Source organism: Nerophis ophidion, linkage group LG01 (genome assembly GCF_033978795.1).
Source record: "Nerophis ophidion isolate RoL-2023_Sa linkage group LG01, RoL_Noph_v1.0, whole genome shotgun sequence".
NCBI classification, from domain to species: Eukaryota; Metazoa; Chordata; class Actinopteri; order Syngnathiformes; family Syngnathidae; genus Nerophis; species Nerophis ophidion.
The window spans coordinates 90,222,357-90,246,963 of NC_084611.1; the positions used below are offsets into that span (position 1 = coordinate 90,222,357).

The 24,607-nt window shown below is 42.3% G+C and overlaps 2 protein-coding genes across 2 annotated transcripts in view; both read right to left on the bottom strand.

Moving 5' to 3' along the window:
* The window catches only part of capn9 (calpain 9), a 42,556-nt gene extending 41,978 nt beyond the window's left edge, over nucleotides 1–578 (bottom strand). Inside the window, exons 1-2 of the mRNA XM_061915485.1 lie at nucleotides 281–578; nucleotides 1–18 (exon numbers count right to left, since the gene is read on the bottom strand). The exon at nucleotides 1–18 is cut by the window's left edge and continues 52 nt beyond it. Coding sequence (XP_061771469.1) covers nucleotides 1–18; nucleotides 281–487 — 225 coding nt within the window. The 5' untranslated portion in view covers nucleotides 488–578. The remainder of the gene's footprint in view (nucleotides 19–280) is intronic.
* Nucleotides 579–6,311: 5,733 nt separating this feature from the next.
* Nucleotides 6,312–24,308, bottom strand: taf5l (TAF5-like RNA polymerase II, p300/CBP-associated factor (PCAF)-associated factor). Its single transcript, XM_061915498.1, has 5 exons — nucleotides 24,143–24,308; nucleotides 23,671–23,815; nucleotides 16,353–16,457; nucleotides 11,652–12,433; nucleotides 6,312–7,346 (listed from the first exon to the last, which is right to left on the bottom strand). The coding sequence occupies exons 2-5, from the start codon at nucleotides 23,810–23,812 to the stop codon at nucleotides 6,549–6,551; spliced, it is 1,827 nt and encodes a 608-aa protein (XP_061771482.1). The 5' UTR covers nucleotides 23,813–23,815; nucleotides 24,143–24,308; the 3' UTR covers nucleotides 6,312–6,548.
* Nucleotides 24,309–24,607: the final 299 nt, after the last annotated feature.

Consider the following 24,607-nt stretch of genomic DNA (forward strand, 5'->3'; position numbering starts at 1 on the left):
GGGGCTGGCGCAGATGTCCTGCAGAGAACAGGTTCTTTGTTATCTGACAGCCGACAGGTGTGTTCACATTCCGGGCCGACACGCCACACGCAGGCAGCTCAGGTATTCATGGGGGGGGGGGGTCACACACACACACCCCACCCACTAATGCAGGGTCACATCCTGGAGGCCAGGGAGGACGCAATAAAGTGTCGCACGCGCTCAGAGTCCAATTCCCCCTGCAGGACGGCGTTAGTGGCGTTCATCTTCCAAACACAAGTAGGAGAAGAGGAGGACTCACCGGGGGTCTTTTCCACTCCATCTTGACAGGAATACTCTGGCTGAAGAAGAGCGAGGAGTCGGCGGCGGGGAAGTCGGGGTCCTCAAAGAGAACACCTCTCTGCAGACACTCCTGCCTCAGCTGCTCGAAGGACCTGCCGTCCATCTGCGTGTCCACGGCGGCGGAGGCGGAGTTGCCCCGGCCCGCCAGAGCGGTCTGGAGGGGCATGGTGGTCGGAGAGGCCAGGAGACACGAGGAGACCCGAGGTGCGGCGTCGCCAGTCGCCTGCGATGTGTGTCCGCAACACCGGCGGCCCGGGGAGGTCCTGGGGAGGCGGGACCGCCTCCACGCCCGCCGCACAAACCAGTTTGTCCGCTCTGGGGGATCAACCTCGCTCCGTCACATTCTGGGACCGAGAGTCCAAAGTCAAGCACAGCGTTACTACGTCCTGTGAGGAGGATCATGCCCACACATTCCTCAGCTCGCTCCTTTTGTCAATAAACACACCTGACACTAACTAAGCCACGGAACTTCTGTGCTCGCCTTTTATCTCGTTTCTACCTGGCAACCTAAACATTTATATTCTTAAAACTGGATGCCATCTTAAAAGCATGTTAACTTCTCTTTTATCAGCATGCTAACATTTTAGCTCATTTGTACGTTTCAACCTAAAAATCGAGATTTTTCAAACTCGACCCATCTTAAAATCACGTTAACTTCTCATTTATTAGCATGCTAGTGTTTTATATGCTAACATTTTAGCTAATTTGTACATGTCAACTAAAAAAAATCAATATTTTTAAAACTTGTCACATCTTAAAAGCATGTTAACTTCTCCTTTATTTAGCATGCTAGCCTTTTATGCTAACATTTTAGCTCATTTGTACGTTTCAACCTAAAAATCGAGATTTTTAAAACTTGACACATCTTAAAAGCATGTTAACTTCTCATTTATTAGCATGCTAACGTTTTATGCTAACATTTTAGCTCATTTGTACGTTTCAACCTAAAAATCGAGATTTTTAAAACTTGACACATCTTAAAAGCATGTTAACTTCTCATTTATTAGCATGCTAACGTTTTATGCTAACATTTTAGGTCATTTGTACGTTTTAACCTAAAAAAATCTATATTTTTTTAAACTTCACACATCGTCCACACTGTTTTTATTTTTATTGTCTGCATTTTAATTTTGCTTTTATTTTATTTCGTTTCACTTGTGAAGCACTTTGAGTCTGCCTTGTGTAATGAAAGTGCTATACAAATAAAGCTGCCTTGCCTAAAAGCATGTTAACTTCTTTATTAATTAGCATCCTAGGGTTTTATGCCAATATTTAAACTAATTTGTACATTTAAACCTGAAAATCAATATTTTTTAAACTTGATGCCATCTTAAAAGCATGTTAACTTCTTTATTAGCATGCTAGCGTTGTTTGCCAACATTTTAGCTAATTTATTCATTTAAACTTAAAAATCAATATTTTAAAAATGTGACATCTAAGAAGCATGTTAACTTTCTTATCTATTAGCATGCTAGCCTTTTATAATAACATTTTAGCTCATTTTTACATTTAAATATCAATATTTTTAAAACTTGACACATCTAAGAAGCATGTTAACTTCTCCTTTATTAGCATGATAGCCTTTTATGCTAACAGTTTAGCTAATTTGTACTTTTCAACCTAAAAATCTACATTATTTAAAACTTGACCCATCTTAGAAGCATGTTAACTTCTCATTTATAAGCATGCTGTTTTATATGCTAACATTTTAGCAAATTTGTACATTTCAACCTAAAAATCATGGGTTTTAAAACTTGACACCATTTAAAAGCATGTTAACTTCTCCTTTATTAGCATGCTAGCATTTTATGACAACATTTTAGCTCTATTGTACATTTAAATCTGAAAATCATGGATTTAAAAACTTGACACCATCTAAAAGCATGTTAACGTCTCCTTTATTAGCATGCTAGCATTATATGCTAACATTTTAGCGGATTTTTACATTTAAACTTAAAATCTATATTTTTAAAACTTGACACATCTTAAAAGCATGTTAACTTCTCTATTAGCATTCTAGCGTTTTATGCTAACATTTTAGCTGATTTGTACATTTAAAAACTTAAAATCTATATTTTTAAAACTTGACACATGTCAAAAGCATGTTAACTTTTTTAACATGCTAGCGCTTTATGCTAAAACTTTGATTCATTTGTATGTTTCAACCTAAAAATCTCTATTTTTAAAACTTGACACATCCTCGAAACATGTTAACTTCTTTATTAGCATGCCATCGTTTATGCTAACATTTTAGCTAATTTGTACGTTTCAAACTAAAAATCATGTATTTAAAACTTGCTAGCATGCTAACGTTTTATGCTAACATTTTAGCTCATATTTACTTATTAAGACAAAATAATGACTAAGTCAAATTAATGATTTACTGTAAATAAGCATTTGCAATAAGTGTTTGGGAAAAAAAAAAAAAAAAAAAAAAAAAAAGAGTTAAAAGTGGGGCCACATGCTGAACTCATGCTTAATTTATTACAGCTTTTGGGAAGCCTGTAGTTGACTTTTGTTATGTAAATGTTATATTTTTTATCAACATGTGATAGCAGGGACCCTGCCATTCAAAACTAGGCTGCTACATCACTAATGATTCATGGAACTATAGCTGAAAAAAAAAATTGTACGATATTGTAAATATTAGAAAATATTGACTACTAAGACAGAATGACACTCTTAGTATGTCAGGTAACTAGGACTGTTTTGTGTTTAGTTTTTACTTTACTCAATATATATATATATATATATATATATATTGCCACTCAGCATAGAGTGGAAACCACAACCAAAATTTGTAGGCTTCTTCATGCAACGAAGCAGGCCTACTTCACCAGTCTGTAGTCTACGATTGCCCCTCCTGGTAGCCTGTCCCGGGCGACGCCCCCTTCCCAACTTGACTAACAAATATTCTGGGGTAAACAATGTATGCTATACTAAATGCATGATTTTAAAAATAATGTGAACTTTTCCTATATTAGCATGCTAACATTTTAGCCTATTTTATTCATATAAATCTAAAAATTGATGGCTTTCGATATTTGCGCCATCCAAGACCAACGGCAACTTTTTTTCATGTCAACATGCTAATGTTGTATGCTAGCATTTCAGCTAATTCAAACTAAAATATGCTAATGTTGTATGCTAGCATTTCAGCTAATTTAGTTTAAACTTAAATATGGCTTTTGAAACTTGCCGCAATCTTTGAAGTATGCCAACTTTTCATGTCATCACGCTAATATTAGCATACTAACTATAATTGTAACAAATTTGGATGGTCTAAAACACAAAATTCATGAGTTTTGAGGCATGTCTTCATTATGCAAGTCTACTGACAGTTTCTATTGTAACAAGCTAACGCTAACACGCTAACCTTGCATGCTAGCAGGTATGTTGAAATGTTCTACTGCCAAAATAAACAAGACACAAACAGAACGGTCATTTGTGACACGGTGTTACCGTTCAAACCGTCTGTGATGTTACCGTGGCCAGAAATAGGAAATATCCTTGCTAAAATAACCCCCCTGCCTTGTTTTTGATCAACACTTAGTGCTACTACGCTACTAGCCAAGTGTTTAGCTAATTTAAACTAAAATATGCTAATGTTGTATGCGAGCATTTTAGCTAATTTACTTTAAACTTAAATACAGCTTTTGAAACTTTCCGCAATCTTTTAAGTATGCCTAAATTTTCATGTCATAACGCTAATATTAGCATGCTAACTATAATTGTAACAAATTTGGATGGTCTAAAACAAATTCATGAGTTTTGAGGCATGTCTTCATTATGCAAGTCTACTGACAGTTTCTATTATAACAAGCTAACGCTAACACGCTAACCTTCCATGCTAGCTTCAATCAAGCCAGATAGCAGGTATGTTAAAATGTTTTACTGCCAAAATAAACAAGACACAAACAGAACGGTCATTTGTGACACGGTGTTACCGTTCAAACCGTCTGATGTTACCGTGGCCAGAAATAGGAAATATCCTTGCTAAAATAAACCCCCTGCCTTGATTTTGATCAACACTTAGTGCTACTACGCTACTAGCCAAGTGTTTAGCTAATTTAAACTAAAATATGCTAATGTTGTATGCTAGCATTTTAACTAAATTAGTTTAAACTTAAATATGGCTTTTGAAACTTTCCGCATTCTTTGAAGTATGCCAACTTTTCATGTCATCACGCTAATATTAGCATGCTAACTATAATTGTAACACATTTGGATGGTCTAAAACAGAAATTCATGAGTTTTGAGGCATGTCTTCATTATGGAAGTCTCCTGATAGTTTCTATTGTAACAAGCTAACGCTAACACGCTAACCTTGCATGCTAGCAGGTATGTTGAAATGTTCTACTGCCAAAATAATCAAGACACAGACAGAAGGGTCATTTGTGACACGGTGTGACCGTTCAAACCGTCTGTGATGTTATGGTGGCCAGAAATAGGAAATCTACTTGCTAAAATAAACCCCCTGCCTTGTTTTTGATCAACACTTAGTGCTACTACGCTACTAGCCAAGTATTTAGCTAATTTAAACTAAAATATGCTAATGTTGTATGCGAGCATTTTAGCTAATTTAGTTTAAACTTAAATATGGCTCTTGAAACTTTCCCCAATCTTTGAAGTATGCCAACTTTTCATGTCATCACGCTAATATTAGCATGCTAACTATAATTGTAACACATTTTGATGGTCTAAAACAGAAATTCATGAGTTTTGAGGCATGTCTTCATTATGCAAGTCTACTGACAGTTTCTATTATAACAAGCTAATGCTAACCTTGCATGCTAGCATGTATGTTGAAATGTTCTACTGTCAAAATAAACAAGACACAAACAGAACGGTCATTTGTGACACGGTGTTACCCTTCAAACCGTCTGTGATGTTACCGTGGCCAGAAATAGGAAATATCCTTGCCAAAATAAACCCCCTGCCTTGTTTTTGATCAACACTTAGTGCTACTACTCTACTAGCCAAGTGTTTAGCTAATTTAAACTAAAATATGCTAATGTTGTATGCTAGCATTTCAGCTAATTTAGTTTAAACTTAAATATGGCTTTTGAAACTTTCCGCAATCTTTGAAGTATGCCAACTTTTCATGTCATCACGCTAATATTAGCATGCTAACTATAATTGTAACAAATTTGGATGGTCTAAAACAGAAATTCATGAGTTTTGAGGCATGTCTTCATTATGCAAGTCTGACAGTTTCTATTGTAACAAGCTAATGCTAACACGCTAACCTTGCATGCTAGCATGTATGTTGAAATGTTCTACTGCCAAAATAAACAAGACACCGACAGAACGGTCATTTGTGACACGGTGTTACCGTTCAAACCGTCTGTGATGTTACCGTGGCCAGAAATAGGAAATATCCTTTCTAAAATAAACCCCCTGCCTTGTTTTTGATCAACACTTAGCGCTACTATGCTACTAGCCAAGTGTTTAGCTAATTTAAACTAAAATATGCTAATGTTGGATGCGAGCATTTTAGCTAAGTTAGTTTAAACTTAAATATGGCTCTTGAAACTTTCCGCAATCTTTGAAGTATGCCAACTTTTCATGTCATCACGCTAATATTAGCATGCTAACTATAATTGTAACACATTTTGATGGTCTAAAACAGAAATTCATGAGTTTTGAGGCATGTCTTTATTATGCAAGTCTACTGACAGTTTCTATTATAACAAGCTAATGCTAACCTTGCATGCTAGCAGGTATGTTGAAATGTTCTACTGCCAAAATAAAAAAGACACGGACAGAACGGTCATTTGTGACACGGTGTGACCGTTCAAACCGTCTGTGATGTTACCGTGGCCAGAAATAGGAAATATCCTTAATAAAATAAACCCCCTGCCTTGTTTTTGATCAACACTTAGTGCTACTACGCTACTAGCAGAGTGTTTTCTGAGGTGCTTTGAGAAGGGCCGCCACGGAACAATTCCGAGGTTCGACATCTGCGGCAAAAATGTGTACTTTTCTCCTTTTGGCAAATCAAAGTGATTTATTGATGAGAGAACAAACAAACCCGGGAAGCGCACCAACAAAACATTTCTCCGGTTTTGACGAATATTAGAAAAATACGCTGTGACATTTATGTACACTTGGTGCGGAGCGTGTGGAAATATGCAAGCTTACACTCCGCAAGCCCCGCCCACCGGCACGTCCGGCCTCCACGGACCGGAAGCGGCGAGTCCCAAATGGTCTGGTCCTCATTAGGACTAAGCCTGGGCCTTGTCTCGCGCGCTTCCTGTCACCAGCAGGAGGTTGCAGGCCATGAACTGCACGTTGAGCACTTTGCTCGTGTTCCCCGTGTACGTACCCACCAGCTCGCCGGACGAGCCGTCGGCCGGCGCGGCGCCATGTGAGCCGCGCACGTCCCACACCCGGACGGAGTTGTCGGTGGACGAGGACGCCACCAGGCTGCTGTCGGGGCTGAAGGACAGGCCGGTGACGCTGTCCGTGTGTCCCCGCAGGTCCTTGGACAGGGTCCCCGAGGCCAGGTCCCACAGCTTGACCCTCTGGTCCTCGCCGCCGGAGGCCAGGTACTTGCCGTTGGGCGAGAAGGCCAGCGCCAGCACGGGGCCCCGGTGGCCGGTGAAGAGGCGCACCGACGCCCCCTGCTGGGTGCTCCACAGGCGCACCGTCTTGTCGGTGGAGCCGGTGGCCAGGTAGTTGGAGTTGGGGTGGAACTTGACCACGTCCACGTCCGCCAGGTGCCCGGCGTACAGCCGCAGCGGGTGGGTGCGCGAGAAGGTCCAGAGGCGGGCAGTGCGGTCCATGGAGCCGCTGGCGAAGTACAGGCTGCAGGGGCTGACGTCCACGTCCCACACCGGGTAGGCGTGGCCCTGGTAGAGCGCCGTGTTGGTGAAGCTGCCCAAGTCCCAGTAGCGCACGCCCGTGTCCTCGGAGCAGGACAGCAGCCCGGAGCTGTCCGTCAGGAAGGCGGTGCGATACACGGGGCCGCTGTGGCCGCGCAGGGTCTGGATCTCGCTGCCCAGGGCGTACTCCTCGTCCACCTGAGGACACACGAGCCAGCCGTCACCCGCTGGACCGCAAAGTCCTGCTACACAACTTGGTGGGAAAAGTCCCATCCGGTGAATGGAGAAAACAACGCTGGCTAAAACCACTAAGAGGACTTGTGCTGTCTTTAAAGCTCTAAAGCAGGGCTCACCAACACCAGGTCGCCCGTAAGGACCAGATGAGTCCCCTGCTGGCCTGTTCTAAAAATAGCTCAAATAGCAGCACTTACCTCAATTTTTTTTAATTGTATTTACTAGCAAGCTGGTCTCGCTTTGTTGGACATTTTTAATTCTAGAGAGACAAAACTAATAGAATTTGAAAATCCCAGAAAATATTTTAAAGACTTGGTCTGCACTTGTTTAAATACATTTATATTTTTTACTTTGCTTCTTATAATTTTAGAGAAAAAATACAACCTTAAAAATGATTTTAGGATTTTTAGACACATATACACTTTTACCTTTTAAATTCCTTCCTCTTCTTTCCTGACAATTTAAATCAATGTTCAAGTAAATTATTTTTTTTTTATTGTAAAGAATAATAAATACATTTTAATTTAGTTCTTCATTTTAGCTTCTGTTTTTTCGACGAAGAATATCCATCCATCCATCTTCTTCTGCTTATCCGAGGTCGGGTCGCGGGGACAACAGCCTAAGCAGGGAAACCCAGACTTCCCTCTCCCCAGCTACTTAGTCTAGCTCTTCCCGGGGGATCCCGAGGCGTTCCCAGGCCAGCCAGGAGACATAGTCTTCCCAACGTGTCCTGGGTCTTCCCCGTGGCCTCCTACCGGTCGGACGTGCCCATAACACCTCCCTAGGGAGGCGTTCGGGTGGCATCCTGACCAGATGCCCGAACCACCTCATCTGGCTCCTCTCCATGTGGAGGAGCAGCGGCTTTACTTTGAGTTCCTCCCGGATGGCAGAGCTTCTCACCCTATCTCTAAGGGAGAGACCCGCCACACGGTGGAGGAAACTCATTTTGGCCGCTTGTACCCGTGATCTTATCCTTTCGGTCATGACCCAAAGCTCATGACCATAGGTGAGGATGGGAACATAGATCGACTGGTAAATTGAGAGCTTTGCGTTCCGGCTCAGCTCCTTCTTCACCACAACGGATCGGTACAACGTCCGCATTACTGAAGACGCCGCACCGATCCGCCTGTCCATCTCACGATCCACTCTTCCCTCACTCGTGAACAAGACTCCTAGGTACTTGAACTCCTCCACTTGGGGCAGGGTCTCCTCCCCAACCCGGAGATGGCACTCCACCCTTTTCCGGGCGAGAACCATGGACTCTGACTTGGAGGTGCTGATTCTCATTCCGGTCGCTTCACACTCGGCTGCGAACCGATCCAGTGAGAGCTGAAGATTCCGGCCAGATGAAGCCAACAGGACCACATCATCGAAGAACATTTGTGAAATATTTCTTCAAATTTAGGAGTAAAATTTAGAAAAAGTGAAGTGAATTATATTTATATAGCGCTTTTTCTCTAGTGACTCAAAGCGCTTTACATAGTGAAACCCAATATCTAAGTTACATTCAAACCAGTGTGGGTGGCACTGGGAGCAGGTGGGTAAAGTGTCTTGCCCAAGGACACAACGGCAGTGACTAGGATGGCAGAAGCGGGAATCGAACCTGCAACCCTCAAGTTGCTAGCACGGCCGCTCTACCAACCGAGCTAAACCGCCCCACAAAAAATATTCTGGCAAGTCTAGAAAATCTTTAGAATCAAATTTAAATCTTATTTCAAAGTCTTTTGAATATCTTTTAAAATTTTTGTTCTGGAAAATCTACAAGAATTAATGATTTGTATTTGTTAAAAATATATAGCTTGGTCCAATTTGAGATCAATTAAAAAAATAAATAAAAAATAAATAATGGTTTAAATGGTGAAAAAGAAAAAATTATAACAGTAAAACAAGTAGGCAGTAGTGACCATGTTATGAAAAACGGTTATTGTTTTCTTTTAGGATGACAGGGGATGCAAAACTAACATGGACACTACTGCCTACTTTGTCTTGTTATATTCTTATTTTACTGTTATAATTTTATTCACATTGTTGCTTTTTATTTTTTATTCTTATTGTAATATTTCTCTAATTTTTTTTCCATTTAAACCCCCATTATTTACTTTTTTTTTTTAATTGATCTCAACTCTGTACACTGCTGCTGGAATTTTAATTTTCCTGAAGGAATCAATAAAGTACTATATCTATCTATCTATCTATCTATCTAATTTGTTATATATTCTAACAAAGTGCAGATTGGATTTGAACCAATTTAAAACATGTCATCAAAATTCTAAAATTAATCTTAATCAGGAAAAATTACTAATGATGTTACATAAATTCTTTTTTCAAAAAATTTCGAATTAGCTAGTTTTTCTCTTCTTATTTTCGGTTGAATTTTAAATAGTAGAAATTGAAAATAAACTATATTTCAAATTTTAATTTTCATTTTTTTGTGTTTTCTCCTCCTTTTAAACCGTTCAATTAAGTGTTTTTATCATCATTCTCTACAAAAACCTTCCGTAGAAGGAATAAAAATGTACGACGAAATGACAGACAGAAATACCCTTTTTTTTCCCATAATTATCTGTTTCTATATATATTTGTTGTGAGAAATCATTAAGATGATCAGTGTTTCCACAAAGATCAATATAATTATTAATAATAACTAGGGATGCACCGAAATGAAAATTTGTGGCCGAAGCCGAAGAAAATTTAAACGCTTGGCCGAAGGCTGAATACCGAATAATGAATGCAGTTTTCCACAATTTTTTTTATATTGCATAAAATAGCCTGGAATAAATATTTAGACATGTTTTTCAAATAAAGTAATTTTTTATTGAATCCATCCATCCATCCATCATCTTCCGCTTATCCGAGGTCGGGTCGCGGGGGCAACAGCCTAAGCAGGGAAACCCAGACTTCCCTCTCCCCAGCCACTTCGTCTAGCTCTTCCCGGGGGATCCCGAGGCGTTCCCAGGCCAGCCGGGAGACAGTCTTCCCAACGTGTCCTGGGTCTTCCCCGTGGCCTCCTACCAGTTGGACGTGCCCTAAACACCTCCCTAGGGAGGCGTTCGGGTGGCATCCTGACCAGATGCCCGAACCACCTCATCTGGCTCCTCTCGATGTGAAGGAGCAGCGGGCTTTACTTTGAGTTCCTCCCGGATGGCAGAGCTTCTCACCCTATCTCTAAGGGAGAGCCCCGCCACCCGGCGGAGGAAACTCCTTTCGGCCGCTTGTACCCGTGATCTTATCCTTTCGGTCATGACCCAAAGCTCATGACCATAGGTGAGGATGGGAACGTAGATCGACCGGTAAATTGAGAGCTTTGCCTTCCGGCTCAGCTCCTTCTTCACCACAACGGATCGGTACAACGTCCGCATTACTGAAGACGCCGCACCGATCCGCCTATCGATCTCACGATCCACTCTTCCCTCACTCGTGAACAAGACTCCTAGGTACTTGAACTCCTCCACTTGGGGCAGGGTCTCCTCCCCAACCCGGAGATGGCACTCCACCCTTTTCCAGGCGAGAACCATGGACTCGGACTTGGAGGTGCTGATTCTCATAAAGTAATTTTTTATTGAATATTGACATTTTTTTAATATTCCAGTAGCCTTTGCTTTTCAAAAAAAGCACAGTTTTTCATTTATATTAGGCCTTCAAACAAAACATGCATTCCAAAAAAAAATAAAGTGCATTAAAGTGGATAAACCCACAACAAATGAATTATTGTCCTTTTGGCAAAAGTCTGCTTAGCCACAGTAGATATGCTAATAATGTAAACAGAAGGCTCAAGTAAATCTCAATTAAGTGTGTGCTTGTAACCTCATACACTTATACAGGTAGCCTACACAACAGGCTAATAATGTAAACAGAGGCCCCACTAAATCTCAATAAGTGTGTGCTTGTAACCTCATACACTTATACAGGTACACAACATATCCCAACGTCACTGCACGTTGGTTGATTGCGTCACCGCGTCAAAAAATTGCGGCACACGCCACTATTCGGCCTTGTTTTTAACTCAAACCACCGAAAGCCGAATGTGGCTTTTTTTGCCATATTCGGCCGAATATATTCGGTTACTGATTAATCGGTGCATCCCTAATAATACCAGAGTTAAAGGCAAATTGGGCAAATTGGCTATTTCTGGAAATGTATTGAAGTGTGTATCAAACTGGTAGCCCTTGGCATGAATCAGTACCCAAGAAGTAGCTCTTACTTGCAAAAAGGTTGGTGACCCCTGATGCAAACCCATCGACATCAAAGAAAAAGCGCTGCAGTACTCACTTCCTCCTCCAGGACGTCGCAGGCCAGGCGGACGCGGGACACGTCGGTCACGTGCGGCTGGGCCTTCAGTTTGCGGGCGCGGAGGCTCCACAACTTGACGGCGGAGTTGTCGAAGCCGGCGGCCAGCAGCCGGCTGTCGGCGGACACCTCGGCGGTGTTGAGCTGCTGCTCCGTGTGGTGGAAGGTGTACAAGCAGATGGTGGTCAGTGAGGGGGGGCCCTCGTTCACCTTCTTGATGCAGTCAAGCAGCGCCTCCAGCGCCGCCTCGTTCTGCGGGACGCCCGTGGGGAGCGCCACCCCCTCCCCGCCCTCAGCGCCGCCCAATCCCGCCCACGTGGTGGTCGGGTTGGGAGCGGTGGAGGTGCCGGCGGCAGCGGTGGACGCCCCGCCGCCGCCGCCGTACAGCTGGTAGTCGGTGCGCCTGGCGACGCTGACCTCCAGCTGCAGGTGCGTGCTGAGCACCCTGCAGATGGCGCCGTTGTCCTCGCTCTGCAGGTAGCGCAGCAGGTAGCTGTGGGCGGGCTCCGACAGGTGCACCACGAACTTGTGCTCCAGGAAGGCCTTCAGCCGGGGGTTGGCCGCCACGTCCGGAGCGGTGAGGACGTGGCGCAGCTGCTCCACGGTGGCCCGCTGCTCGCTGTCCTGGAGGAAGGCGCCGTGGAAGCGGCTGTAGAAGCCGTCTACCGCCCCCTTCAGGCCAAAGTGCACCATGTCCAGGTGGAGGTAGACAAAGAGCGGGTAGAGGACGCTGCTCACTTCCTTTGCCCACGATGCGTCCGCTTCTGCAGGACGAGAAGAGACAACCGTTATCCACGGTAGGGATATTTGGACCGATACGGTCAACAATTCCCAGTACCTGGTAATCCAGGGGTAGGGAACCTATGGCTCTAGAGCCAGATGTGGCTCTTTTGATGACTGCATCTGGCTCTCGGATAAACCTGAGCTGACACTGCTTAACACGATAAGTAATGACTAATTCCACTTGTAATCAAAATGTTAAAAATAACGTTCAAAATATTAAACATGCTCATGCATTTAATCCATCCATCCTTTTTTCTACTGCACTTGTTCAAGAAATTGCATGATTTTTTTTTATTTTTTTTTTTTTATGGCTTACCCTCCTGGGGGTTCTTCAGACCACCAATCACCGACCTGAGAGCCTGTTTCAGGGTTACGATATTTTTTTATTTTTCAATTGTCAATTGTCTTTTTCTCTTTCGTTCTCGCTCGCGCTCTGGCTCCAGCTCCAACCCTGTCTCTCCTCCCGGCTGCTGTTTATAACAGAGCGACAGGTGATTAGATAAGAAGGCCCAAGTGGGCCATCTACGCACCTGTCGCTGATTTCGAGGCCGGTCCTGGCACAACCAGCGTCGCTGCAGGCCCGCAGGCCACGCCCCTCTACAGTTAGCTTCAGAATATCAACGTTATTGCAAAGAATATGAGACCTATTATACTCTAGTAATGTTGGTCTTACTTAAAAATGCACGCGTTTGTGTTGTGTTGAAAAAAAAATAAAATGATATGGCTCTTAGGGAAATACATTTTAAAATATTTGGATTCTTGGGTCTCTCAGCCAAAAAGATTCCCCACCCCTGTGGTAATCGATACCGATACCAAGTTTTGTATGTCAATAAATGCACCAGAAGCTCTCCATGGCATGGTGTTATGTTGTTCCCCACAAAGGGTTTACACTGCAAGTATTGTGCCGTTTGAGTGGAACATTCATCTTAGGCTACGTTCACACGGCGGGGTCAGATGTCCAATCCGATCTTTTTAGGGGTCGTTCACATCACAACAACATAAAAAAAAAAAAAAAAACTCTAATGTGAACGCAATCTGACCCGCATGTGGACATGAGTGGCACATTTCCAGCATTTAAAGTAAAGTTAAAGTACCAATGAATGTAACACACACACTAGTTGTGGTGAAATGCGTCCTCTGCATTTGAGCCATCCCCTTGTTCACACCCTGATAGGTGAGGGGAGCAGTGAGCAGCAACAATGGCTATGCTCGGGAATAATTTTTGGTGATTTCACGCTAATTCCAACCTTCAATGCTGAGTGCCAAGCAGGGAGGTAATGGCTCCCATTTTTATAGTCTTTGGTGTGACTCGGCTGTGGTTTGAACTCACGACCTACCAACGTCAGGGCAGACAATCTAACCACAAGGCCACTGAGTAGCAGCTACACAGATAGTTAACAGCATGAAGAAACAGAAGGCCCAGAAGTTTTGTTGGGGATTGATGTTCCTTCTTTTTGATTATTTTCCTTCCTCAGTTTTATTTCCTTCATTTAGGATTGATAAGAATAAACAAAAAAACATAAAATTAACATTACAAGAGCATAGCATCCATAGTTTATTTTAGTGTTGTGCATTTGAGTGTAACATCCGTCTTAGGCTACGTTCACACGGCGGGGTCGGATGTCCAAACCGATCTTTCTAGGAGTCGTGCACATCACAACGACAAAAAAAAAAGTGATTTCTAATGTGAACGCAATCCGACCCGCATGCAAACAAGACTGGCACATTTCCAGCATTTGCAGCTACACAGATAGTTAACAGCGTGAAGAAACAGAAGCTCCAGAAGTTATGTTGGGGATTGAAGTTCCTTTTTTTGGATTATTTTCCTTTCTCAGTGTTATTTCCTTTATTTAGGATTGTAAGACTAAAAATAAAAACATTAAAAAAAAAACATTGTAAGAGCAAAACGCCCATTGTGTATTGTAGTATTGTGCTGTTTGAGTGTAACATTCGTCTCAGGGTAGGTTCACACTGCGGGCTCCGATGTCCAATCCGATCTTTTATTTCACATCACAACAACAAAAAATTTCTAATGTGAACGCAATCTGACCCCACATACGGACCCGATGTGGCACGTTTCCAGCATGTGCAGCTACACAGATAGTTAACAGCGTGAAGAAACAGAAGCTCCACAAGTTGTTGGGGATTGATGTCCCTTCTTTTGATTTATTTTCCTTTCTCAATTGTATTACTGTCACACATCTTTCTTCCTTTAGGAATGAATGCAAGACTAAAAATAAAAAATTAAACATCACTAGAGCATAACGTCAATTGTGTATTTTAGTATTGCACATTTGAGTGTAACATTCGTCTTAGGCTACATTCACACTGCGGGGTCCGATGTCCAATCTGATCTTTTATTTCACATCACAACAACAAAAAATTTCTAATGTGAACGCAATCTGACCCCACATACGGACCCGATGTGGCACATTTCCAACATGTGCAGCTACACAGATAGTTATCGGCATGAAGAAACAGAAGCTCCAGAAGTTGTTGGGGATTAATGTTCCTTCTTTTGAATTATTTTCCTTTCTCAATTTTATTTCTGTCACACATCTTTCTTCATTTAGGAATGCAAGACTAAAAATAAAAACATTAAACATCACTAGAGCATAACATCAATTGTGTATTTTATAGGGATGCACCGAAATGAAAATTTGTGGCCGAAGTCGAATAAAACTTAAACGATTGGCCGAAGGCCGAATACCGAATAATGAATGCAGTTTTTCACAATTTTTTTTATATTGCATAAATAGCCTAGAATAAATATTTAGACATGTTTTTCAAATAAAGTATTTTTTTATTGAATATTGACATTTTTTTCATATTCCAGTAGCCTTTGCTTTTCAAAAAAAGCACAGTTTTTGATTTACATTGGGCCTTCAAACAAAACATGCATTCCAAAAAAAAATAAAGTGCATTAAAGTGGATATACCAACAACAAATGAATTATTGTCCTTTTGGCAAAAGTCTGCTTAGCCACAGTAGATATGCTAATAATGTAAACAGAAGGCTCAAGTAAATCTCAATTAAGTGTGTGCTTGTAACCTCTTACACTTATACAGGTAGCCTACACAACAGGCTAATAATGTAAACAGAAGGCTCAAGTAAATCTCAATTAAGTGCGTGCTTGTAACCTCATACACTTATACAGGTAGCCTACACAACAGGCTAATAATGTAAACAAAGGCCCCACTAAATCTCAATTAAGTGTGTGCTTGTAACCTCATACACTTATACAGGTACACAACATATCCCAACGTCACCGCACGTTGGTTGATTGCGTCGAAAAATTGTGTCACACGCCACTATTCGGCCTTGTTCTTAACTCATTCCACCGAAGGCCGAATGTGGCTTTTTTTGCCATATTCGGCCGAATATATTCAGTTACCGATTAATCGGTGCATCCCTAGTATTTTACTATTGCACATTTGAGTGTAACATTTGTCTTATGCTACATTCACACTGAGCCAAATTGAATCCTGTCTTTGTTTAATTCCTTGCTTCTTGTCTGCCTAATAGATGTCACCGGTATTTGAACCTGACAGGAATAACCACAATGAGCATCCAGCTGGCACACTTTGGAAGAGTGCAGCCTTACTTCATGTCAAATGTCAACATGACCTGCAGGGAGTGCTGATGGACAAACAAAGATATGGAAATACGCCACCAGTGGATTTAAACGTGAATCGATACCCGGGCAAGAAGCATAAACATCGCCTTCATTGTGACTCCACTTTGTTTTCTTGAGCAGTTATTGTCAACTTGTTACGCTGAAATGCAACAATGGCAACCGCAATCTCGCAAAGTATTTTGCCCGCGGGGCCTCGTTACAGCGATGACGTGCAATTACGGGCGCTATGCGAGGAATGCGGAGAGGCGGCGGCGGCGTCTTACCTGACAGGAAGCAGCGCAGCCTGGAGTACTGCGACTCGTACTGCTGCGGGTCCGACTGACACGGCGCCGCAGAGACCACGTTGGCGCAGCCGGACTCGGTCTGAACTGCACACACACACACACATAGACAGTACACAGATTATACAGGGGAACAGAAACTTTCACTTCTTTCCAGGCAGGTGAGATGTTTTATACCAGGGGTCGGGAACCTTTTTGCCTGAGAGAGCCATGAAAGCCAAATATTTCAAAATGTACTTCAGTGAGAGCCATATCATATTTTTTAACACTGAATACAACTAAATGCGTGCATTTTTAAGTGAAGTGAAGTGAATTATATTTATATAGCGCTTTTCTCTAGTGACTCAAAGCGCTTTACATAGTGATACCCAATATCTAAGTTACATTCAAACCAGTGTGGGTGGCACCGGGAGCAGGTGGGTAAAGTGTCTTGCCCAAGGACACAACGGCAGTGACTAGGATGGCGGAAGCGGGAGTCGAACCTGCAACCCTCAAGTTGCTGGCACGGCCACTCTACCATCCGAGCTATACCGTAAGACCAACACTTCTAGAGTATAATTAGTCTCTTTTTCTTTTTAATAACATTGTTATTCTGAAGCTAACCAATAATAAATAAAATGTCATGTCTGTTGATCATGTTTTTGTTTGGCCATGTACTGTTTGTCCTTTGGACTCTTTAAGTTCCTGTTTTTTTCCACTCCCTTGTCTGGTTTCCTTGGTTACTCATTTTGTCCACCTGTCTCTGGTGGACAAAACGCCCGCTCAGCTGCTTCGGAGCACTATTCAGAGGCAGTATTTAAGCTCGTTTTTGCCAGTCAGTCGCCCTGGCGTCAATGTGATCTTTTCTTGCTCCGTGCTGACTTGTTTCGTGCCTTGCCATAGTTTCGTGCTTCATGCCATGCCAAGTAAGTTTTGTTTGATTTAGATTAGATTAGATAGTACTTTATTTATTCCGTCAGGAGAGTTCCTTCAGGAAAATTACAATTTTCAGCACAATCCCATTCAAGATCAGACAAACATTACAGGGAGACAGAACAGGATCGCTGACGGGTCTGACGGCTTCCAGCGCCCCTTACAAAAAATATGACATACAGGTAAACAGGGGGGTTATGGGAGAAAAGAATAGAAGATTAAAATAAAATTAGAAAAAAAAAAAATCGGTCTTAGCCTGGGCCCTGGAGTGGGGGTGCAGATTAAGGCCAAGGGGGGTAAAAAATAAATTAAAAAAATGATTTACTATGATTTATGATGAAAAACTATGATTTATGTTCATAGTCTGTTTATGCGTTAGCTTTGTTCCTTATCCCAAGTTGTGCCTCCACTGTGAGCGATTTTTGTTTGTATCTTTTTTTAGTTTAAATTAAATCATGTTTTTACCTAAATGCCATGTCCCGAGTAGTCTGTCTGCCTTCCTGGGGGAACGACCCTGCAGCAAGCTGCGACCCCCCGATCGTGACATAAAATACTTCTTACCATTAATGCGACTTCTTGAACAGGTGCGGTAGAAACGGATGGATGGATTTAAATGCATGAGAATGTTTAATATTTTGCACGTTATTTTTAGCACTGTGATAATTATTCATAATTATCATGTTAAGCAATGTCAGCTAAGATTTATCTGAGAGCCAGATGCAGTCATCAAAAGAGCCACAGGTTCCCTACCCCTGTTTTATACTGACTAATGGTTAGGAAAGTGATATTGAAGTTGTAGCGCCCCCTGCAGGACCAGTCAGTCCAAAAGGGACTTGTACCTACAAATCCTTCTTCAAAGCAGCTCTGTACTGCAGGTGTTTGGCAACCTGTGTAGAAATGAGGAAATACCTACAAAAGTACACTGCCTTAAGCGTCCTCGACAACCTTACGTCACGTCCGCTTTTCCTACGTAGACCCAGCGTGCCGGCCCAGTCACATGATACAGGACTGTCTCAGAAAATTAGAATATTGTAATTGTATAGTCCTTTATTTTCTGTAATGCAACTAAAAACATGAAAATGTCATACATACTGGATTCATCACACGTCAACTGAAATATCGCAAGTCTTTTATTATTGCCGATTATGGCATACAGCTTTAGAAAACTCAAAAATCCTATCTAAAAAAAAAAAAAAAAAATTTCCTTAGAGCAAGTAAAAAAAAAATGTTATAACAGCAAAAAAAAAAAAAAAATTTGAAAATGTCAATTAATGCACTCATTACTTGGTTAGGAATCCTTTTGCACGGATTACTGCATCAATGTGGCGTGGCATGGAGGCAATCGGCCTGTGACATTGCTGAGGTGTTATGGATGCCCAGGATGCTTCAATAGCGGCCTTTAGCTCATTTGCATTATTGGGTCTGGTGTCTTTCAGCTTCTTCTTCACAATACCCCACAAATTCTCTATGGGGTTCAAGTCAGGGGAGTTGGCAGGCCAATGGAGAGCCAGCTCCAGCTCGTGGTGCCCAAGACCAGACTTAAGACCAGGGGAGACAGGGCCTTCTCTGTGGTCGGCCCTAAGCTCTGGAACACTCTGCCGCTCCATCTTCAAACTGCTTCCACAGTGGAGTGTTTTAAGTCTCGTCTTAAGACCCATTTTTATTCTTTGGCTTTTAACACTACGTGAGTTGTGTGGTCCTCTGTTGTCCTCTGTGTTTTTTATACACTTCGATTTTTATTGTATTGTTTTAATTGATTTTCCCCTTTAAAATAGTTTTTAATCATATTTGTTTTTATTTGTATTTATTTTTTGTTTTATTCAGGCATTGGTGGAGCATAATATTGTTTTTAACATGGCTGTGCAGCACTTTGGAAACTTTATTGTTGTTTAAATGTGCTATATAAATAAAGTGGATTGGATTGGATTGAGTAATGCCATGGTCAGTACACCAGTTACTGGTGGTTTTGGCACTGTGGGCAGGTGCCAGATCATGCTGGAAAATTAAATCATCTCCATAGAGATGAGGAACGACGCAAGCTCCGCTCATGTCTACGGCTCTTACCGTAGACATGAGCGGAGCTTGCTTCCACCGTGGAGGAGGGGGAAAAAAAAGCTCAGCCCGGCCCCAATGGCGAGAAACGTGCTTCCAACTCAGAGACACTGGCAGTCACCACGCCCGTGGCCACACCCCTCAGACTTTCAGGTACAACTACATAATCTCACTACAACACTAGTAACACAATAAGCAGATAAGGGATTTTCCAGAATTATCCTAGTAAATGTGTCTAACAACATCTGAAATCGTTCCCGCTGCCCTATTTTTTTTTTTTAATATATTTTTTTAGTCCTTCACTCTCACTATCCTCATCCTCGCTCAAATTAATGGGGAAATCGTCGCTTTCTCGGTCCGAATCGCTCTCGTTGCTGGTGGCCATGATTGTAAAGAATGTGAGGATCTCCACAACCCGTGACGTTAGCTCCAAATTAGCACTGCATCTCGTCTTTTCCTCCACTTTTTTTCAGGTGAAAGTCAATGCTCAGTCCCCTCTACCATTGTTAACCCTCCCCGGAGGTGAAAGTTAACCTTAAACATGTGAATTCAACTACTTTAGTCCGTTTTTTAACATCGTAAAATCATCAGCTGTCTTTTACTACGGACTGCAAGAGTCCGTTGTCATGGATACATGACAACAACTTCCATTCATAGCAGTCATACGTGCCTGAGGCGGAGTGATAGCCTGCGCTGTGATAAGGCTAACAGCCAATCAGATCACCGGATTTCACCTTTCAGTTTCATTTTTAAAATTATTCTTTAGTTTCATGTATTTGTGTAGAAGTGAGCAACGGTTTGAAAATACCAATTAACAAAACTTTGTGGTGGAAATACAATAAAACCTCCCTAGATTATAATTTTTAAGGAGACTTAAAACATGGCCTGGAACCACCATGACACAAGTAAGACTGAAAAATCTTGCTGTGTGTCATGTCCATCAGGGAAAACTGGACAATATTGTCCTGAGAGAAATCTGCCAGCAGTTCATTTCTGTGACAGACCGGCGGGGGCACGTGTTTGGCTCTTTCAAATAGGAACAACCAGTGGACACTAATCTGCTTGTATTTGAGTATTAGTGACAAACATATTTACAGTAAAAAAGCAGCAATAGAAAGAAGTAGATGAAGGGAAAAATTGTGAGTGATTTAAACACAAGTTGGGGAAAAGATTATTACAGTTCATTTATGTTTATTTTAGGGGTGGGCAAATTAGTGTGTTAATTATGAGTTAACTCATCAATCTATTAACGCCAACAATTATTTTATCGCACATTTGCGTATGTTGTTTACATGCTTTTATTTTGTTAACGCCTTTTCTTAACAAGATGGCGTCGAGGGGCTCTTGGTAAAGATGGAACATTTGGCAAAAATACCGGACAATTCTGCAAATTTCATGGCTGGCTTACAGCGTGGTCACTCCGGGATCACTTACGACCGCCAGACAATTCTGGATGTGGATAGATCGGGCCGTTTTGGACTGGATGAGGCGTGCTTGCTAGACCGGCTAGCTAGCATGGGAATACTTTGCCGGCTACATCCAGCGGCCTGTGAAGCAGCGGAGTATATGTGTTGTCTGTCTATTTATGAATAATGCAGACCAGGAGTGTTGGCGGAGTTCTTAACGTTTGCTTTCAGAGCGTGCATATCACAACATACAAGATGCCGTCATGGCGACACAACCTGCATGCTCGTCACTCCTGTTGCATGCTGGGTAGGGTAGTTCTTTTTTTCCCTGGCTCATAACATCACAATATAGTACCATGTATATGCGTTCAGTTTATCAAAGCACCAAGCAAACAATCGGAAAATTCCCATCATATCAATTCCTAGATATGGTCATAATTATTTTAAGTGCACTACGCAGAATAAACACAACATTATTAATATTGCTACTACGGATAATTTGATCAAAAATTCCCTAAAACAGCCCACTACCTATAATATAGGTTTTTTAAACATAAGATCCCTGATAAAAAAAATGTTTCTGCTGTTACCTCAGAAATTGCCTGTTCAGATGTTATGATTGTGGCTCAGAGATTTGTATGAAGATTATATTTATTTTCCATAACAAACAGGATAACTTAAATACCCTGGCAGTGGTAGTAATAAACTTAAATGTTTGTATTTACATTTTTTTAGTTGATTTTCATAAAATATGCTATTTAACTGCTACTGTTTAACAAGGACTGATTTAAATTGTGTTTGCACAACAAATGTTTTGGCGCTTTTGTTCATGTGTGAGAATATTCCAATAAAAGGTGCACTACACACAAATTTTGAATTCATTATTGGGCTTTGCGTATAGCAGGGGTGCCCATTACGTCGATCGCGATCGACTGGTCGATCTCGGAGGGTGTGTCAGTCAATCTCAAGCCAGGCATTAAAAAATAGACATAAAAATGAGCAATCATCAATCATACCAAGACTTCACTTTCGTCAGTTGTTTGACATTCTCGGCACCCGAGGATCTTGTGAGATGACGCTGGCTGCTGCGAGCTCATATTTAAGAAAAAAATAACTAACAGGGCGGACGCAGAGAAACACATTTTATTTCTAGAGACTCCGTACCTGCTGTCAAAACTCTAAAGACCGACTGCACAGTTCCTGTCTTCACCATAAAAGACCTGTTTCATCCTGCCTGTGCTAACAAAATTAGAGTCTCAGAAAGCTAGCGTGCACAAGCTAGCAAGCTACGGAGTTTGATGCCAATGTATCCCTCAGCGACCACTTTCTCACTTGCTTGCCCACCCGCACTCTCACTGACGTCACTCACCTGCTGCCAGACATTAAAGGGCCACACACATATGCTACTCTCATAACAAAGTGTTTAAAAACGAGTATGCAAGTTGGACAAATGAGATGCCAAATCCAACCACTTTCATGTGGTATTGGACAGAAAGGAGGACTTTTTTTTTTCCTCCATTTGAAAATGCGGACGTTATCAGCACCACTGTATAATTCCAATCAATACAAGTCATCAGAATCAGGTAATACACCAACTTATATTCTTTTCTTCATGAAAGAAAGGAATCTATGTGTGTTAAACATGCTTGTATTATCATTAAACACATTTAACTTGGTAACAAAAATGTCTCTTTCATAAATCCATCCATCCATCATCTTCCGCTTATCCGAGGTCGGGTCGCGGGGGCAACAGCCTAAGCAGGGAAACCCAGACTTCCCTCTCTCCCCAGCCACTTCTTCCAGCTCCTCCCGGGGGATCCCGAGGCGTTCCCAGGCCAGCCGGGAGACATAGTCTTCCCAACGTGTCCTGGGTCTTCCCCTTGGCCTCCTACCGGTTGGACGTGCCCTAAACACCTCCCTAGGGAGGCGTTCGGGTGGCATCCTGACCAGATGCCTGAACCACCTCATCTGGCTCCTCTCGATGTGAAGGAGCAGCGGCTTTACTTTGAGTTCCTCCCGGATGGCAGAGCTTCTCACCCTATCTCTAAGGGAGAGACCCGCCACACGGCGGAGGAAACTCATTTCGGCCGCTTGTACCCGTGATCTTATCCTTTCGGTCATGACCCAAAGCTCATGACCATAGGTGAGGATGGGAACGTAGATCGACCGGTAGATTGAGAGCTTTGCCTTCCGGCTCAGCTCCTTCACCACAACGGATCGGTACAACGTCCGCATTACTGAAGACGCCGCACCGATCCGCCTGTCGATCTCACCATCCACTCTTCCCCCACTCGTGAACAAGACTCCTAGGTACTTGAACTCCTCCACTTGGGGCAGGGTCTCCTCCCCAACCCGGAGATGGCATTCCACCCTTTTAAATAAATATAAATTATAAATAGGAATGAGGTAGATCTCCTCGACTTGGTCAATTGAAAAGTAGCTCGCCTGCAGAAAAAGTGTGAGCGCCCCTGGCGTATACAATGCAGTTAATCGCGATTAATCAGAGAAATAGTGCGATTAACTCCGATTAAAACTTTTAATCGTTGCCCAGCCCTAGTTTATTTACAATGTTGTATTGTATTATTGTATTTCTGATGTTGTTGATGGACCGCAGGCTATGTTAATTGACAGTATGATGCACAGTTGCACTACACTAAAGAGTAAAGATGAGGAATCTTCGAAGTTGTCTCCTTTGCTTTCATTTTAGTGGCTTTACCCTATAACATCTGCATGACGTGAAATTATGATTGCTAATGTAAAAAAACAAAAAAAAGTAAACTTTCAGAGTGCTGCCTTGGAGCACTTTTGTGTCCCCACCAATCTCAAAAATCAAACCTACTCCCTTGGACTGCAGGCTTAGGTTGTAACACGAATACCAGCGTGTGAATGCTTGAGAGTGGAAGGCTGGCCAGAGAGTGTGCTTTGCTGACCTGTGAGGCTGGCGGCCATCTCCTCGGTCGTCTGCATGAGTTTGGCGGTCTTCATGGAGCCCTCGGCGGAGTCTGCATACTGCCTCCTCTTCAGGTACTGAGCCACGGCGTACTGGATCTGCTCCGCGCGGACCCGCTTCATGACCTGCGGGCACACACACACCTGCCGTTAAGTAGGAGCCCGCCAATTACCACGCCCCCGTGATGACGTCACTGAGGTCCCGACTCCAAAACGTGGTTTCAAAGATGGAGGGATAAACTTTCACATTCTGCGGCCCGCACGCGAGTTGCGAGCGCATTTGAACAGGATGTAAATGTGAAATAAATAAATATAAATAGTTTGAGGGTTCTCGTGTTCGAAGGCGGGGATGTTTCTGTCGAGCTAACGGCTTATTTAGCTTATTTATAGCAGACCCGCGCTTTCTTTTTACTTCCGGGTTGCGTTCACCAAAAAGGAGACTCCAGAACTCACTGCATATCGGTTTGGTCCTCTCAGCGGTCCGGTACTGGTTCCACGCCGCGCAGTTTTAGTACCAGCAGGACCTAAGGTTTGCTCGTTCCTCCATTTTGGATCTTCTTCTCACGCTCTGCCTCCTCCAGACTGCTTCTTCTTCTTCTTCCGCTACTGCGCACCGTCACATTTCTAGGTGTCATTACCGCCCCCTGCGGCCGGGAGGAGGAATGGCAGCCAAGGATGTTTAAATAAACTCAGTATGATTACAAGTAAAAAAATATAATTATAACTACACAATATAGAAAAAAAATAAAAGTATCAATAACAAAACAAGTAAACAATTTACAGTCACAGAATAATAATTACCATATAAATATAAATACACAATACAAAACCAAACAAAATCATCAACAAGCAAACTCATTTAAAAAACTACCAACCTTTTTGAAACCAAGAACTACTTCTTGGGTACTGATTAATGCC